Source organism: Pseudoliparis swirei, chromosome 6 (assembly GCF_029220125.1).
Source record: "Pseudoliparis swirei isolate HS2019 ecotype Mariana Trench chromosome 6, NWPU_hadal_v1, whole genome shotgun sequence".
NCBI classification, from domain to species: Eukaryota; Metazoa; Chordata; class Actinopteri; order Perciformes; family Liparidae; genus Pseudoliparis; species Pseudoliparis swirei.
Window position 1 is genome coordinate 22,205,210 of NC_079393.1, and position 14,974 is coordinate 22,220,183.

A 14,974-nucleotide genomic window follows, 5' to 3' on the forward strand; every position below is an offset into this window, starting at 1 on the left:
TTATTGTTTTGACTCGTCTCTATCTATTATTATTTATTTTTGTATTGTGTCTTTATGTTAAGCCTCAATGTACTTTATTTACATGCTTAAAGTTAAGTTTATGATAATAAACACATTATTATAAACAGAGTATTTTTGCCACAGCTGAAGCTGAAGTTTTGTGATAGTCTAAAAATAATAATAAAATACTCTGCTTTAAATGGTAATTTGTGTCTCAAATGTTTATTCATTCCTACTCCTAGTGATAAAAAAACCATTGTATTCCCTTTTTTATTATTTTACACCAGTGGTCGCCAACCCGTCGATCGCGATCGAGAGACGTTCCCTGTCGATCTCCAAAATAAAATGAAAATAAATTCAGAAACACATTGTTCCTTGTTTTCGAACATTTTCTGAGGTGTCTTCTGAAATGTTTTCTTTCTGACTGGAAGATTGAGGTCAGAAAAGATCTCCGCCTGATTCATGAACGCCTGAAAACGGGTTCGCTTACACAGCCGTGTTGTCAGCTGTGCGCCCCGAAAGGGGCACTACCACTACAGGTGAGGCGCAGGGGAAATGCAGAAAAACCTTTATTGATAACTTCACATATTACACAAGCTCAAAGTACACCAACATAAAACTAAGTCATCAATAAATACATGTTGAAATGCCTGTACCTTCGTGTACATGTTTACGTTACGGCATTAACAGGTTACGCCTGCGCATGCGCGACAGCCGAGATTCTTGGCGACTTGCCAGGTCTTACCTCCGTAAGTTGGGCTTTTCTGCTGTTGTCCTTCAAAACAAAAGCTCAACATTGAGCTTTTTTTTCTTGTCCATAGAGCAATCTGGTTTACTTGAAAGTGATTGCAATTGCATTTATTCTATTATTTGAAAAGGGACAGATGCAGGAGTCACAAATGGTGATTCTCATATTTATTATTATGAAAATTATTTATAACTGAGGATGTCTGTTGAGTTGATGTGAATGTAATCACCAACGGTCTGAGTTCAGAACCAATCCCAGATGAGAAAACTTTCATGAATACCAATTTCGCCCCGAAAAACTCGTCAGTGGAGTTGAGAAAATCACCAAATCAAAGACCAGGAGCTGGATTACAGACAGACAGCTGACAGACTGCCTCAGACTGGCTGTCTGTGATTATGAACTAACTACAAGCTCACAGACAGAGTTCAGTCACAGCCATCACACTGACTGGAGTCACATGACTTGATGGCATTATGATGAGAGCTGAACTTACATGAGTTGCACTGACTGATCATGTTGTCAGTGTCGTGTTGTAATGTAAATAAATACAACATTTATATTGGTAGTTCATCCAGCTGCTCATTGCAAATGTGTTTTTTCTTGTTCATATTGTGTGCGGTGAACAAATATCTTACTTGTTATATTACACTTAAATTCTGTATACCTGGTCACATCAATTTGAACGCTGGACCAAAATGACAATTAGGCCAAATAAAAAGTAAGTCCAGTCTGGACAGTCGTTTTCTCTCAATGCCTCAATAGGTAGATCTTGCCGGTCATGAAGGCGGAGGTCAGGTATCTTGGGCTCAAAAAGATTGGTGACCACTGTTTTACACAGTTGAGGAAAAACGACGTTGGAAAAAAACTTAATTTTGTTATTTATTTTTAAAATGTTACATATTTAATCTGTGGTTATATGCAGTTAAGACACCACTGCATGTAGTCCATGCAATGTTTTAGTGAATTAACTCAATAAAATAAACAGAAGTAAAAGGCTTTTTTTTTTTAAAGACAAAAACCCACATCTTAGTTGTGGGACAAAACTGACGGTGTTGACGGACTGATGTAAAATTACAGCAAACCAGGTCTGTTAACAAGGCCGGAAAGCACACATGAGAAGTTCATGTGTTTTCAGTCCCTCTATGCTTGGATTATAAATGCATTTAACTGGCCAAACTTAAAACTTATTAGCAAAGTCAATGAACTACGCAGGATCCAGAATCCTCTGTGTGTTACGAGACCCATAATGGCACACATAACATAAACAGGCCAAGAAAACGGGGACAGTGAAAGGTAAAGATCTTTAATGACCAAGAATTAACTCAATACACCACCAGCTCTATACTATAAACAAAGAGGTTAACTTTAAACTAAACCAATCCTGGTTCGGTTGAGCACGTCTACTGGAAGTTGGCTCCTCCATACTCTGCTCTAGTGGACTATCTGGAGGGGTGTCTACTTCCTGCCTTGACCTTCTTGACCTTTTCTGAGCTTTCCTCCAATACTTCCTGCAGTGCCTCTGTTCCCTTGGTCCTAATTCTCCTATTTTTCTGTTATGGACCCTGTTCTTCCACCTTGTCTCTCCTTCTCTAGATTGTCCCTTCTGCTGTCTGGATCACTGTCTATTCTCTGTCTTCTTTTTCTTTGCTCCTCCACTGACAGTTTGCATCGAGCCATGTCTGCCTACAGTACAGATAAAAGCAATAAATATACATTAACATTTGTGTTGATCATTTATTTTTTGCCAGTCAGTCAGTTCAGTATAAGTATTATGCCAATATAAAATCATAAACACAATCTGTGTTTATTATGCATCAAATAATGATGTTTTGGAGCATTTGTCAACTCCGTCAGCTTGAACGTCAACAGTCAGACAGCCATTCTGACGGAGTTGATGAAATTAAACGTTTTTATTGTCTGAATCGTATCCCGTAAACTGGAGCCATTTAGAGTTGTCCCAGTTGCTAGCTGCCTACATAAACTCACCAAAAACACCTCCATTTATTTCACAATTCTTATTTAAAATAATCATTCTTGGATGACAAAATGCACATACAAAACCTGTGACGACAGTTATATCAACTTAGTTTGCTAAAAATATATATAAATGTTAAACTTACAAGACCATGTGCTGTACTGCTGCATCCATCAAGAGAAGAAGCATGTAAAAGGGGTCCTCAGGGTTCAAGTTCAGACCATAATATGCCAGATCTTTTTAATTTGTAAAGATTCTGACGGAGTTCACATGAACTGAGGACAATACTTTGAGCTGCAATTTTTTACGTATAATTTGATGGGTATTTTGCTTTATGTATTCGGTTACATTTTATAAAGCCATGTAATTCATTTCATATTGATATTTATGTATTTATTAAATTAAGGACTTTCCTTTGCAATTAGAACCTATGACCTCTTGCAGAGGACATGTTAATTTGCATGTACTTTCTAGGGCAATGCTTGCACTTGGTCAAATTGCTATGAAAATATATAAATATTGACAAAACTAAGTACATTGGGGTAGTTAAGTCTTTCATGTTGAGCTTTCAAAGTCTATTTCAATTAATTTATGTATGGATTTTCAAGCCAATCTTTGCATTTCAGTGGAGGACATGTATTATCCCTCATCTCAAGAATCAGTGATATATATAAATAAAAGTAAATAAAGTGAATATAGTTTTTTCTTTGATATTAGTTTAGTCCTTTTATTCACAAGTAGTATTTTTTAATTCTCCTAGATGTTTGCTACTTTAGGTTGTTGGTGCATTAAGAAACGTGTTTCTGCAGCTAGTTATATATTTTGTACATTGGAATACAAAAAATCATGAGATATAATAGAATAAGTGTAATAAAGAAGTGAACAACACTAGGGCACGCAAAATTAAATACATACATTTGCTACTTTAACTTTAGACTCCCGACAACAGATCGGGATCTCTTGAGTTTGCATTTCAAGGTGTACATTTTGAAATTAAAGTAAGTGACAAACAATGACATTTAAATTAGCCAAGAGTTCTATTAAGTGTCAATTAACTATATTATTTATTGTTAGATCGGTATAACAATATTTATTTTCTGAAGTCACGGAAATGAAATTAAAACTTTAAAGGATTTTCACAAATGAATAGATAAAACTATGTAGGAAGTCAGCGCTTTAAATAGAGTGTGTGGCCCTTAAAAGGACCTTTGGTTTTGGTTGCCAGTCAGAGTTTAACCCCCGAATCCGTAGAGGGTGCGTCCCTGTCTCTTCAGAGCATACACCACATCCATGGCGGTCACCGTCTTCCTCTTGGCGTGCTCGGTGTAGGTGACGGCATCACGGATCACGTTCTCCAGGAACACCTTCAGCACTCCGCGGGTCTCCTCGTAGATCAGACCGGAGATACGCTTCACTCCACCGCGGCGAGCCAGACGGCGGATAGCGGGCTTGGTGATTCCCTGGATGTTATCACGGAGGACTTTACGGTGACGCTTAGCGCCTCCTTTACCGAGTCCTTTTCCTCCTTTGCCTCTTCCGCTCATCTTCACTGTCAAAGTCTTTCAACGAGGTGACCAGCAGTTCACACGTATCTATATCCTGTCTGAGGACGTGATGGAAGACACGAAGCGGGCTGTTCTTCTTCTTCGTTGGTTAACATGAAGGTTGACGATGAGACTCTTTGGTGCTTTAGCGCCACCTGCTGATCAACAGCATGAATCAGCAATGTGTCTCTATGACTTGTTGCTTATAAACAAGCGAGTGGAACATTTGGGAGGCAATATTGTACTTAAAATGTAACTAAAGTACAGTTTCATGATGTAGACAAGAATACACTATTTATATATTTTTGTTTACTATACTAGTCTCTCTCTCAATTCAATTGGCTTTATTGGCTTTATAGAGATCTAAGAGCCGAGTCGGTCTAACCATGTTGGTTTCTGTATATCTATCACATTTGAGGAGGAAGTCCATCTCTGTCTCCACCTCACCTGTCGAACACTGACCACATATTCTGTTTTCTTTTGGTTGCCAAGATTTCTTCTGTTGGCCTTTTTCGATTGCCAATTGGTGGTCAGGGTCTGTCTCTGACCCCTGACAGAAAAGAGATATTCTGCCAGTTCATAATCTCTGTTAACATTGTTATCTATTTTGACTTGCAGTCTTTTTTCCAATGTTCCATATATGTTTATTTGCTTTTCTTTGTAATTGCGTTGACTCTAACTGTTTTTTGTAGAGCTGTGTGGGTGTGAGAACTCAGGAGACTCTTTTCTGGGTCCAGCTCTTGGCTTCGGAGGCTTCAACATGGTCTTGTGAATTTGTTTGAAGGTGATTCCAAAAATGTAGTGCTCGTTTGTAGATGTATATTATAAGTGGGGATCTGCCTAATTCTGCCTTACATGCATTTGTTGATGTCTTTCTTTGGACGCTGACGTAATTGTAAAATGAGGCCAAGACTGACACAAACTGTCATCCTGGTCTGAAGTCTGTTAGAAGTCCAGAAGCACAATGGATCAGAAATGAGTATTTTCAGTTCATAAACTCGTCTTTGTAGCCGAGCTAGCAGTCATGATATATATATATTTAGGGCTGTGAAACGATTAAAATTTTTAATCGGATTAATCACAGGTTTTTGTGGATTAATCATGATTAATCACATATTACCGATATTCTCGGTATATTTTGTGAGAACATAGAGATTTATGACAAAAGACGGATATATACATTTATACATTCTTCTATACAATGGTGCTGCAACTCAGCAGTTATTTAGCAGTTTTCTTCCATATGGAACATTAATACATCTTCATCCTAAACAGAATGTTTAACCCTCCTGTTACCTTTCGGGTCAATTTGACCCCATTCAATGTTTAATGTCGGTGTTCTTTGGGGTCAATTTGACCCCAGGCTGTTTTTCACTGTGTCAAACATATCAGAAATATCAACTTTTTTATTTATTTAAAGGGCTATTTAGGTAGTCAACAAACAAACATAAAGTACCTCACACTTAAACTTGGGAAGCAATATTAATTCTAATAATTTTCTGGAGGTTTTAATTGCTGGGGTCAAATTGACCCCGAGGGTAAAATATGTTCGTAAATGTAAAGGTAACAGGAGGGTTAAACAGAACATTGTTCTCTTGTTTGTCAACCATTAACTCCACCATGATACAATCTAAAGGTGGACAGATTGACAAGTGACTTTTTTTTGCTCGGTCCCGATGCGCGCGCACGGAGCTCTGTGGCGCGCCAGACGGAGATCGATAAGTGTTAACGCAACGCGTAGAGACAGAGATGACATGATGCTGTGGAGATACGATCAACAACAGACGTTTAGTTTAATAAAAGAACAAAGACGTGCTATAGAGAACATGTCAGGGGGCGGGCCAACCTTGTTAATGTCATGCGATCTACCGACACTACGCCGCGATCGACTGGCAGGTCGCGATCGACGTGTTGAGACCCTGATCTACAGGAAGTAAAAGTCGTAACAAGGTTTCCGGAGGTGAACCTGCGGAAGGATCATTACCGATGAACAGACCGTCTGCATGAGAGCGGACATAGTTCAGATTGAAGTGGTGTATTGGAAGATCATTTTGCAAGTGACTTTTTTTTCGTCCCGACGACCAACAACAGACAGATTGGAAGCTCATTCTGCGCATGCGTTAAATGCGTTAAAAGAAAGTAACTAGTTAAACCTGTAATTTAATTAACGCGTTATTTTTCACAGCACTAATATATATATATGTATACACACAATTCAGTTGTTAACTTACATACATTTTATTGAATATTTATTTAAATAACTATTTTTAAAGGATTTTTTTGTTGACTATTTGTTTTCTTTCGTTTGTTAAACTCAAACAGGACACGTTCATTGTTATCTCTGTAGGAGCAGATGCTGACATATTTACTCATTCACATTAAAGCTGCTTCACTGAATGAAGGTCTGACAGGAACCATCTCTCCAGAATCAGCCTCTACAACAAGTTCACACATGATGTTAGTGACCTCAAGGCCTCATATTTAAATATCAAGGCACAATTTATTGAATTACTATAAATATTTAGTTGCAGAACTAGTCCAGGTTCACATGTTTGTTTTCACCAAAAGGATATGGTACTTTTGACTAAACTCCAGTGAGCTCCATTCACATCTGCTGCTCAGTTTATTAGATACAACTTAACACACACGCACACATACCAAATAAATAAACATATAAATATGATTGAGAACAGGGACTCAGTTCAGAGCTTTTCATTTATTACTTGCTTTAACAAGTCAGAATTTATATACGGTGAAGATCATTGAGCAGAGTAAATTGTCGTGTTTAGTTTCATATTCTGTGCACATCAGGAATTGACCTTTAGAAGAGGTGGGTGGCTCTTAAAAGAGCCGTTGAGGTGGTGGTCTCCAGCAGGTTTACTTGGAGCTGGTGTACTTGGTCACGGCCTTGGTTCCCTCAGACACCGCGTGCTTCGCCAGCTCGCCGGGCAGCAGCAGGCGGACAGCGGTCTGGATCTCCCTGGAAGTGATGGTGGAGCGCTTGTTGTAGTGAGCCAGACGAGCGGCCTCACAGGCGATGCGCTCAAAGATGTCGTTCACGAAGCAGTTCATGATGCCCATGGCCTTGGAGGAGATGCCGGTATCGGGGTGGACCTGCTTCATCACCTTGTACACGTAGATGGCGTAGCTCTCCTTCCTGGACTTGCGCCTCTTCTTGCCGGTCTTGGTCGCGGTCTTATTGACGGCTTTCTTGGAGCCCTTCTTGGGCGCTTTGACGGTGGCTTCAGGCATGATTGACTGATTCTTCGGAGTGAGAAGATATCTCCTGGAGCTCAGGGCGGGGAATATATATCAGCTCGATGCAAACGAGGCTGTGCTGTTGCTTGCGTCGGATTGGCTGTTTAGCGGAGCATGCGCAGAACAAGTCACTATTGTTGCGAGCTTATGTATTTATTGAGCTGGTGGTGTGAAGCATCTGGATGAAAACATCAGACATCCACACTCACAGATAAAGTTTCCAATTAACCTAAGCTCCATATTACTTTATCTAATGTTTAAAATGTATGTACTATAGAAAGGCTCGTTGTGTGTGGAACTGGCAATCGACAAATAAAACTACTGGCTGATCTTGTATCAAAGGTTTCATGAAGTTGTCATCATTCCAACCCGACACATGTGGTACCACTGAAAAACTCCGGATGTCCTCTTGAGAGTACAGCAGGATTTGAGAGGATACCTCAAATGAGTCAAAGAAAAGATCCAAAACCAAGTTGTCCACTACAGAGGACACACATGATTGGGTCTCAGGATATTATCATGAACCATATTACTTTGTCAAATGTGCTGAATAAAAAAAGGCTTTGTGGAAGTGGAAAACTAATTAAGTGCTAGTATGAGCTGCATGTGTTCAAGCATATTGATTCCATTATTAATGTAATGGACATATCTTGGTTATTAAATATCTCCCCCCTTCATTTCATATTACTCTTAAAATTAAATGTCCTGTTTTGTGGGGGGTTTCCAGGCTCTTGAACAGAACTCATGTACCACCTAAACCCAAATCACATCAAACAAAGTCTGTAAACTTCCTGGAGGATTTTGAAGTGGCCTCAATCTCCAGAAGAGAAAAACAACAGCTCTTGACTGAGCAAGACTTTGACCTTCAGTTAAACGAGATGGGACCAAAAACTTTGTTGATTTGAATTAACTGGCTTCAGAAAGTATTCATACTTCTTCCGTTTTGGTAGGAGTCAATTTAAATGGAAACATTGTTATTTTTGCACATCAATCAAACCACATTAAAGAATACATAAATAATGCACATAAATCGACATTAAATAAACAACAAGCACTTTTCAACCAACCCTGACTGTTTCTGGTTTAATATGCTGCTTATTATTGAAACTATTAAGAACTAAGATCCTGTCTCAATTGTTATTGAATGGCGGTGGGTGAGTGACTTCAGTTCTTCCTTCAGTCCTTGAGGAGTTAGTTACGATCAATGTAAACGACCTTGAACGAAGGTTAGGCTACTGACTGAAACTTATGACAGCCATGAATTTAGAATATTGAAACGGGTATTTAACAATACCCAGTTATATAGAAGGTAAGTTCAACTTATAAAATGAATATTGTGTCTACCATTATTGACAATAGAAGTAAAGGCTCTTAAAGATGGTGTGGGTGGCTCTTAAAAGAGCCTTTTATAGGAGCGTTGTTGTCCAGCCTGAGAGCAGCTCACTTCTTCTTGGGTGCTGCTTTCTTGGCTTTGGGCTTCACAGCCTTCTTTACGGGAGTCTTCCTGGCTGTGGGGGCCTTCCTCGCTACCTTCTTGGGGCCTGGTGGGTTTTTGGGGGCTCTTTGCGGCCTTCTTCACCTTCTTCGGGGACTTCTTTGCAGTTACAGGTTTCTTGGCTGCCGCTGCTTTGGGCTTCTTTTCTTGGCCGCTGCGGGTTTCTTCGCTGCGAGCTTCTTGGCTGCGGGAGCGACTTTTTCCTGCTTGCTGATCTTGAAGGAGCCGGAGGCCCCGGTCCCCTTGGTCTGGACCAGCGTCCCCTTGGTCACCAGGTTCTTGATGGCGGTCTTGACGCGGGACTTGTTCTTGTCCGCACACGCCGCTCCGCTCCTTGGAAGCGGCCACAGCTTTGACGTTGAGCTCCGCCACGCTGGGAGGAGAATCTATGCAGTTGTTCAGTTTGCGGTAAAACATTCAGACATGCACCGCTATCTGAAAAAACAGTCAACTGTTCATACTGGAAAAACAAAATAGCGTTGTTTTCTATAAAAGATTCTGTGATTTAAAACAATCACAATTGCGCTTGCTGTAGTGAGCCAGATGAGAGGCCTCACCGGCGATGCGCTGAAAGATGTCGCTCACGAAGCAGTTCATGATGCCCATGGCCTTGGAGGAGATGCCGGTATCGGGGTGGACCTGCTTCATCACCTTGTACACCTAGATGGCGTAGCTCTCCTTCCTGGACTTGCGCCTCTTCTTGCCGGTCTTGGTCACGGTCTTATTGACGGCTTTCTTGGAGCCCTTCTTGGGCGCTTTGACGGTGGCTTCAGGCATGATTGACTGCTTCTTCGGAGTGAGAAGATATCTCCTGGATCTCAGGGCGGGGAATATATATCAGCTCGATGCAAACGAGGCTGTGCTGTTGCTTGCGTCGGATTGGCTGCTGAGCTGTGTGTTGCCCTTACTCGATTGGCTTACTGCTGAGCGTGACTGAGCATGCGCGAAAGACATATGTGTTTCTGTGAGCGACTGTATTTATTGATTGAGTGGCTAAGTTGCTGTAAGCGCTCGGAAGTTGTAAACCTGTATGTTTCAATATCTATCTATCTATCTATATATATATATATATTGTCCCCTTACATTATTGATATACATGTGTTTGCTAAATGTATGGCACAACTTTATTTTATGCTTTGACACAACGTGTATACGTTTTAATATTCTGTCTGTATTAAACAAATCAGATCTTAATCTTAAACAGAAAATCAATTGTAACCTTTTGATAATCACTTAATTAACCCTCCTCCGTACTTTTGCTGTATACAACTTATTCTGCTTACCATATTAAGTGTAATCAACGTAAAAAACAAATACAAAAAAAAGTCTTTAATTTGCTGCTACCCCCTGCAGCTTTATATAACAGAGATGGTGTTCGGGTCAACCCGGCTGTGAAAGTGGAGGCTAAAAGAGGTCAGAAGTGTCACGTTTAAACTATTTTTTTCTTTGTAAATGTGGGACAGTCTGACTTGCTCCCTCCCATCGAGTTTCAACACACACACACACAATTAAACTGGGAACATTTCACATCATGCTACGACAAAATAAGATCGCGAAAAAGAGCGCAAGTTAGAGTATCACTGTGTGTTTGCGTCTGCACCAGAGACCTTTTGTGTTTATTTGACGGCTACACACTCCCCCTAAATACACCTTTATTGGACATGGGACACTAAAGTAAGGGTTTCTTTCATGTCTCAACTAATAAATATGGTGCTATTGGATTTCTAATAGACTGTCGGTCTGTCTGACTGGGAGACACACACCCTGTTTCATCCCTATCTCAGACGCACACACACTCTCTTTCTAACGACCCCACCTGTGAGAGACATACAGATACTATTCTGACCAGTGACGTGCGGTGAGGTTCATGGTTGGTGAAGCACTGACTCCTTTAGTGTCAGATTTACAAATATATAAGCCAAAGGGGCTTATTCAATTGGCTACTGGTTATTTCATGTCTCATCAGCATTCTTCACACAACACACACGTGCACACACTCACACGGTACATATTACAGACACGTAAAGGTAAGAACAAGTTTGAAGCAAACCTTTTAGCTCCGGCATTGGTCTGCCTGTGTTAATCACATCCACTTTTGACTGAAAGTCCAGCTTTGAGACATGTTTAAGCTCAGATATATAATCCTGTTCCATGTTGGCAGTCTAGCGGAGCAAAATATAAAAACAAACGGACTTGACTTGCCAGAAGAAGCAGCAACAAGTACCCGTTGGCTCACGAGCGCCCCCTGCAGGGCGGCAGAGTATTATCTGCCTCACCCTGCGCCTTTCACTGCGGTTTTATTTCCCATCAGCAAAACTAAAAATGTCACTTCCAAACATTAAACTGTAATGGTTAAAGACCTTAGCCAGACTGTGGATTATCAGGGCAAATAAACATATCTGCAAACATTATATTGGCGACATGCAGAGATACGGCAACCCGCACAGGCCAATTGCATGTATCAACCCAGCTTGTGATGGATTGCGCAATCAGAGGTGAGGCTGCCTCAACTCTTGTTTCATCCTGTTGTTGAACAGGAAAGAGGCAAATTCAGCGACTATAAAATGTTCGAAATTAGTCATACATAAAGATCGGTGGACAAATACTAATATAAATTTGATGTTATCATTATTATTTTTTTAAACTTTTAAAAAAACTTTTTTTACTCATGATGACAGGTGAGGCTCTGCCTCTGTGGTTAGAAGTCCTACAACATTACACTCTGCATATACATACGACTGCACCAAGAGAATGGCTGGGCACTATGGCCTTTGTTTATCTTTTATAATATAATTTATGTATCTAACACTATGAATAAACATAACTGAAGTTTACTTTCAATACCAATCCTTCATGACTTATTTGGCTCGATTTTGAGTGGGCGGGTCAATATGACCCTGAACAGCAAAGGTGTCTCATCTCTATTTATCTACATCACCCCATGAACAAAAAAAAACTTACAAAATGCAAATACAATTTAGAAGAAAATACATGTTGTGGGAGACTAACGCAATTTAGATTTAGATTTGTTCAATGTACCTAGAAAAATGTTTGAACATGTATTTTTCATTAAAACGAGTGAGTTCTCCTAATTGAACTCTGATATTTGAAGGGGTGAAAAACTCAATTCCACTAAAAACTGTTTGAATTGTTAGTAATGCTGTTGGCGATGAGGTACAATCTATAGTTTTTAGGATTTTTGGCTTCTGACCACTTTTGGATGATTCAACATTTCCCGGGTCAAATTGACCCGGGAACATCACGGCTGTATGTAAGACATGAAAATAACAGGAGGGTTTTCTTTGTCATACATGAAAATACAAACAGAAAATGTTGCGGCTTTGGAGCATTTAAAAAAACATTGATGCGGAGAATTATGAATTGTTTTTCCATTTTAGACTAAACAATGGTTTATTAATAAATAAGCAGAAAAATGCTAATAGAAGTATAGGTACAGATCGAAAACATACACCTATTGTGAACAGGAATACTTGACAGATAGTTTCTTAAGACAACTACACAAATAACATACTTTACTGCATGTTTTTGATATCAATAGATCCGAGCAGTATTTAGTGAGTCATGGTGTGAAGCATGAGGATGAATCAGAGTATGTGTGAGCGTTGCAAAAGATGTGATCAAATAATCCAATCCATCCATACACATTTGTATATATGTTTATATACCAAATTAGCCAAATGTATGATAATTCTATTCTGGGCACGAAGTGTTTTTAATTTCGTGTTGGTACGTTTTTAGATTCTGTCTGTAAAAAACATTCAAATCAGATCTTAATCGTATGTGTTTTTCTATTTTTAACCTCTTCTGATATTCACAAAAAAATACTGGTTGACTTTGTCACAGGTAAAGATTGGATGGTTTCTGTCATACATGATAACTAACAGCATATGTTCAGGATTTTAATGTAGAGAATTGTGAATTATTTTCCATTTTAGACTAAACAATGGTTTATCAATAAAGTCAGAACAAATAATGAAAGTAGAGGTACATGTCGAAAACATAGACTTGTAGACAGCAATACTTGATATTACATGTAGAATACCCCCAAAATAACATGCTTGAGTCCACTTTTTTTTTTATTATCAATAAATTTGAACGTATGAAGCAAATCTTTAGTTTGTTTGCAAAGTGACTTTTTAATCTGTGACTGCAGAGCTCTTTATCGGGGGGTTGTTGGGTCTTAAAAGAGACTCAGTGGATTCCCTCCAGGTCTACTTGGACTTGGCGGCCTTCTCGGTCTTCTTGGGCAGCAGCACCGCCTGGATGTTGGGCAGCACGCCGCCCTGAGCGATGGTCACCCCGCCAAGCAGCTTGTTGAGCTCCTCGTCGTTGCGGACCGCCAGCTGCAGGTGACGGGGGATGATCCGGGTCTTCTTGTTGTCGCGAGCCGCGTTTCCAGCCAACTCCAGGATCTCAGCGGTCAGGTATTCCAGCACAGCGGCCAGGTACACGGGGGCTCCGGCTCCGACGCGCTGCGCATAGTTTCCTTTGCGCAGCAGCCGGTGAACACGACCGACTGGGAACTGGAGGCCGGCACGAGAGGAGCGGGTCTTCGCCTTAGCTCGGGCCTTTGCTGCGGTTTTTCCTCTTCCACTCATGGTTAGATGCTTTTCGAGAAAGTATCGCCCAACATCCGGGACCCTCCTTTTATGTCCGCGTGACGGTTCTGACCAATAGAAAGAGGCTTTCAGCAGAAGCGCAGGGGGCGGCGCGTGAGGACTTTTTGGCGGACATTTCTAAACGAGTTTCCTCCAATGAGCAGCGGAGACCCGGCGGCGGGTCACGGCACGAGGATCTCCTGACCAATCAGGAGCCGGAGGTCTGCCGCCGCGTCACCGCCTCGCGGCCGGTCCCACCGCTTAAGAGCAGCGCGGGTCCTCTGGACAGCGTGTTCCTCCTCATCAGAGACCAGAACAAGAAGTCATGGCGCGAACCAAGCAGACGGCGCGTAAGTCCACCGGAGGCAAAGCCCCCAGGAAGCAGCTGGCCACCAAGGCTGCCCGCAAGAGCGCCCCGGCCACCGGCGGCGTGAAGAAGCCTCACCGGTACCGGCCCGGTACCGTGGCTCTGCGGGAGATCCGTCGCTACCAGAAGTCCACGGAGCTGCTGATCCGCAAGCTGCCCTTCCAGCGGCTCGTGAGAGAGATCGCTCAGGACTTCAAGACCGACCTGCGCTTCCAGAGCTCCGCCGTCATGGCGCTGCAGGAGTCCAGCGAGGCGTACCTGGTCGGCCTGTTCGAGGACACCAACCTGTGCGCCATCCACGCCAAGAGGGTCACCATCATGCCCAAAGACATCCAGCTGGCCCGGCGCATCCGCGGAGAGCGCGCTTAGCCCGTCCGCTGACCCGCCACCACAACGGCTCTTTTAAGAGCCACCTCACTGCCTGAAGAGAGCCTTCCTCTGCAACGCGTTGACCACACTGATATACTCTTACAAAGCCTAAATAATATGAAAGCTACATTACTAAACCTTTTATTTAATGCAACAGAATAACTCAAGAAATTACAATTCTACATTAAATCTGTATCCAAATTATTTTCACTTAGTAGTTCTATAATTAGTTGAATGCTTCAGCAGTCCAACTATTCTTGTAATCTTTATTAAACTTATTTATTTTCTATTTCTTCTGTATGTATTTTGGACCCTTTCAGCTACTTCATATATTAAGCTACAGAAACTTTTCAAATATTCAGCTTTTGAGTGCTATGACTTTTCATATTTCTAACTCTTCAACTGTTTATATTATAAATATTTTATGGTTATTAATTTGAATGGGATCACAATGGAGAAATCCTTCAACTTCAAAAGCTTTTAAGATATTCATACTTTCAGCTAATTCAATCATTTTTTAAAATGTTGACATAACCTTCAACTTTTACTGTATTTTCAGATATTTTTTATCTTTTCACATAATCAAATAATTAATATTT

At 40.9% G+C, this 14,974-nt stretch overlaps 4 protein-coding genes, 1 long non-coding RNA gene and 2 pseudogenes across 5 annotated transcripts in view; 2 read left to right on the forward strand and 5 right to left on the reverse strand.

Annotated features, from left to right (window-relative positions):
- Nucleotides 1–14,974, forward strand: part of LOC130195805 (uncharacterized) — a 139,422-nt gene that overhangs the window by 3,845 nt on the left and 120,603 nt on the right. The gene's annotated exons all lie outside the window — the stretch shown is intronic.
- LOC130195798 (histone H4) lies at nt 3,889–4,296 on the reverse strand. The gene has a single exon (XM_056417517.1). The coding sequence runs from the start codon at nt 4,265–4,267 to the stop codon at nt 3,956–3,958; it is 312 nt and encodes a 103-aa protein (XP_056273492.1). The 5' UTR covers nt 4,268–4,296; the 3' UTR covers nt 3,889–3,955.
- Nucleotides 6,965–7,539, reverse strand: LOC130195794 (histone H2B-like). The gene has a single exon (XM_056417511.1). It carries the CDS (start codon nt 7,517–7,519, stop codon nt 7,145–7,147), a length of 375 nt encoding a protein of 124 aa, XP_056273486.1. The 5' UTR covers nt 7,520–7,539; the 3' UTR covers nt 6,965–7,144.
- LOC130195790 (histone H1-like) lies at nt 8,472–9,452 on the reverse strand (annotated as a pseudogene).
- Nucleotides 9,507–9,797, reverse strand: LOC130195799 (histone H2B 1.2-like; annotated as a pseudogene).
- Nucleotides 13,105–13,654, reverse strand: LOC130195793 (histone H2A). Its single transcript, XM_056417510.1, has one exon. The coding sequence runs from the start codon at nt 13,637–13,639 to the stop codon at nt 13,253–13,255; it is 387 nt and encodes a 128-aa protein (XP_056273485.1). The 5' UTR covers nt 13,640–13,654; the 3' UTR covers nt 13,105–13,252.
- On the forward strand, nt 13,956–14,437 carry LOC130195800 (histone H3). Its single transcript, XM_056417518.1, has one exon. It carries the CDS (start codon nt 13,965–13,967, stop codon nt 14,373–14,375), a length of 411 nt encoding a protein of 136 aa, XP_056273493.1. The 5' UTR covers nt 13,956–13,964; the 3' UTR covers nt 14,376–14,437.

Excerpts from the sequence above, each read along its gene's own strand:
- LOC130195800 (XM_056417518.1), top strand. The coding sequence starts at position 13,965 with ATGGCGCGAACCAAGCAGACGGCGCGTAAGTCCACCGGAGGCAAAGCC.
- LOC130195794 (XM_056417511.1), bottom strand. The coding sequence starts at position 7,519 with ATGCCTGAAGCCACCGTCAAAGCGCCCAAGAAGGGCTCCAAGAAAGCC.
- LOC130195793 (XM_056417510.1), bottom strand. The coding sequence starts at position 13,639 with ATGAGTGGAAGAGGAAAAACCGCAGCAAAGGCCCGAGCTAAGGCGAAG.
- LOC130195798 (XM_056417517.1), bottom strand. The coding sequence starts at position 4,267 with ATGAGCGGAAGAGGCAAAGGAGGAAAAGGACTCGGTAAAGGAGGCGCT.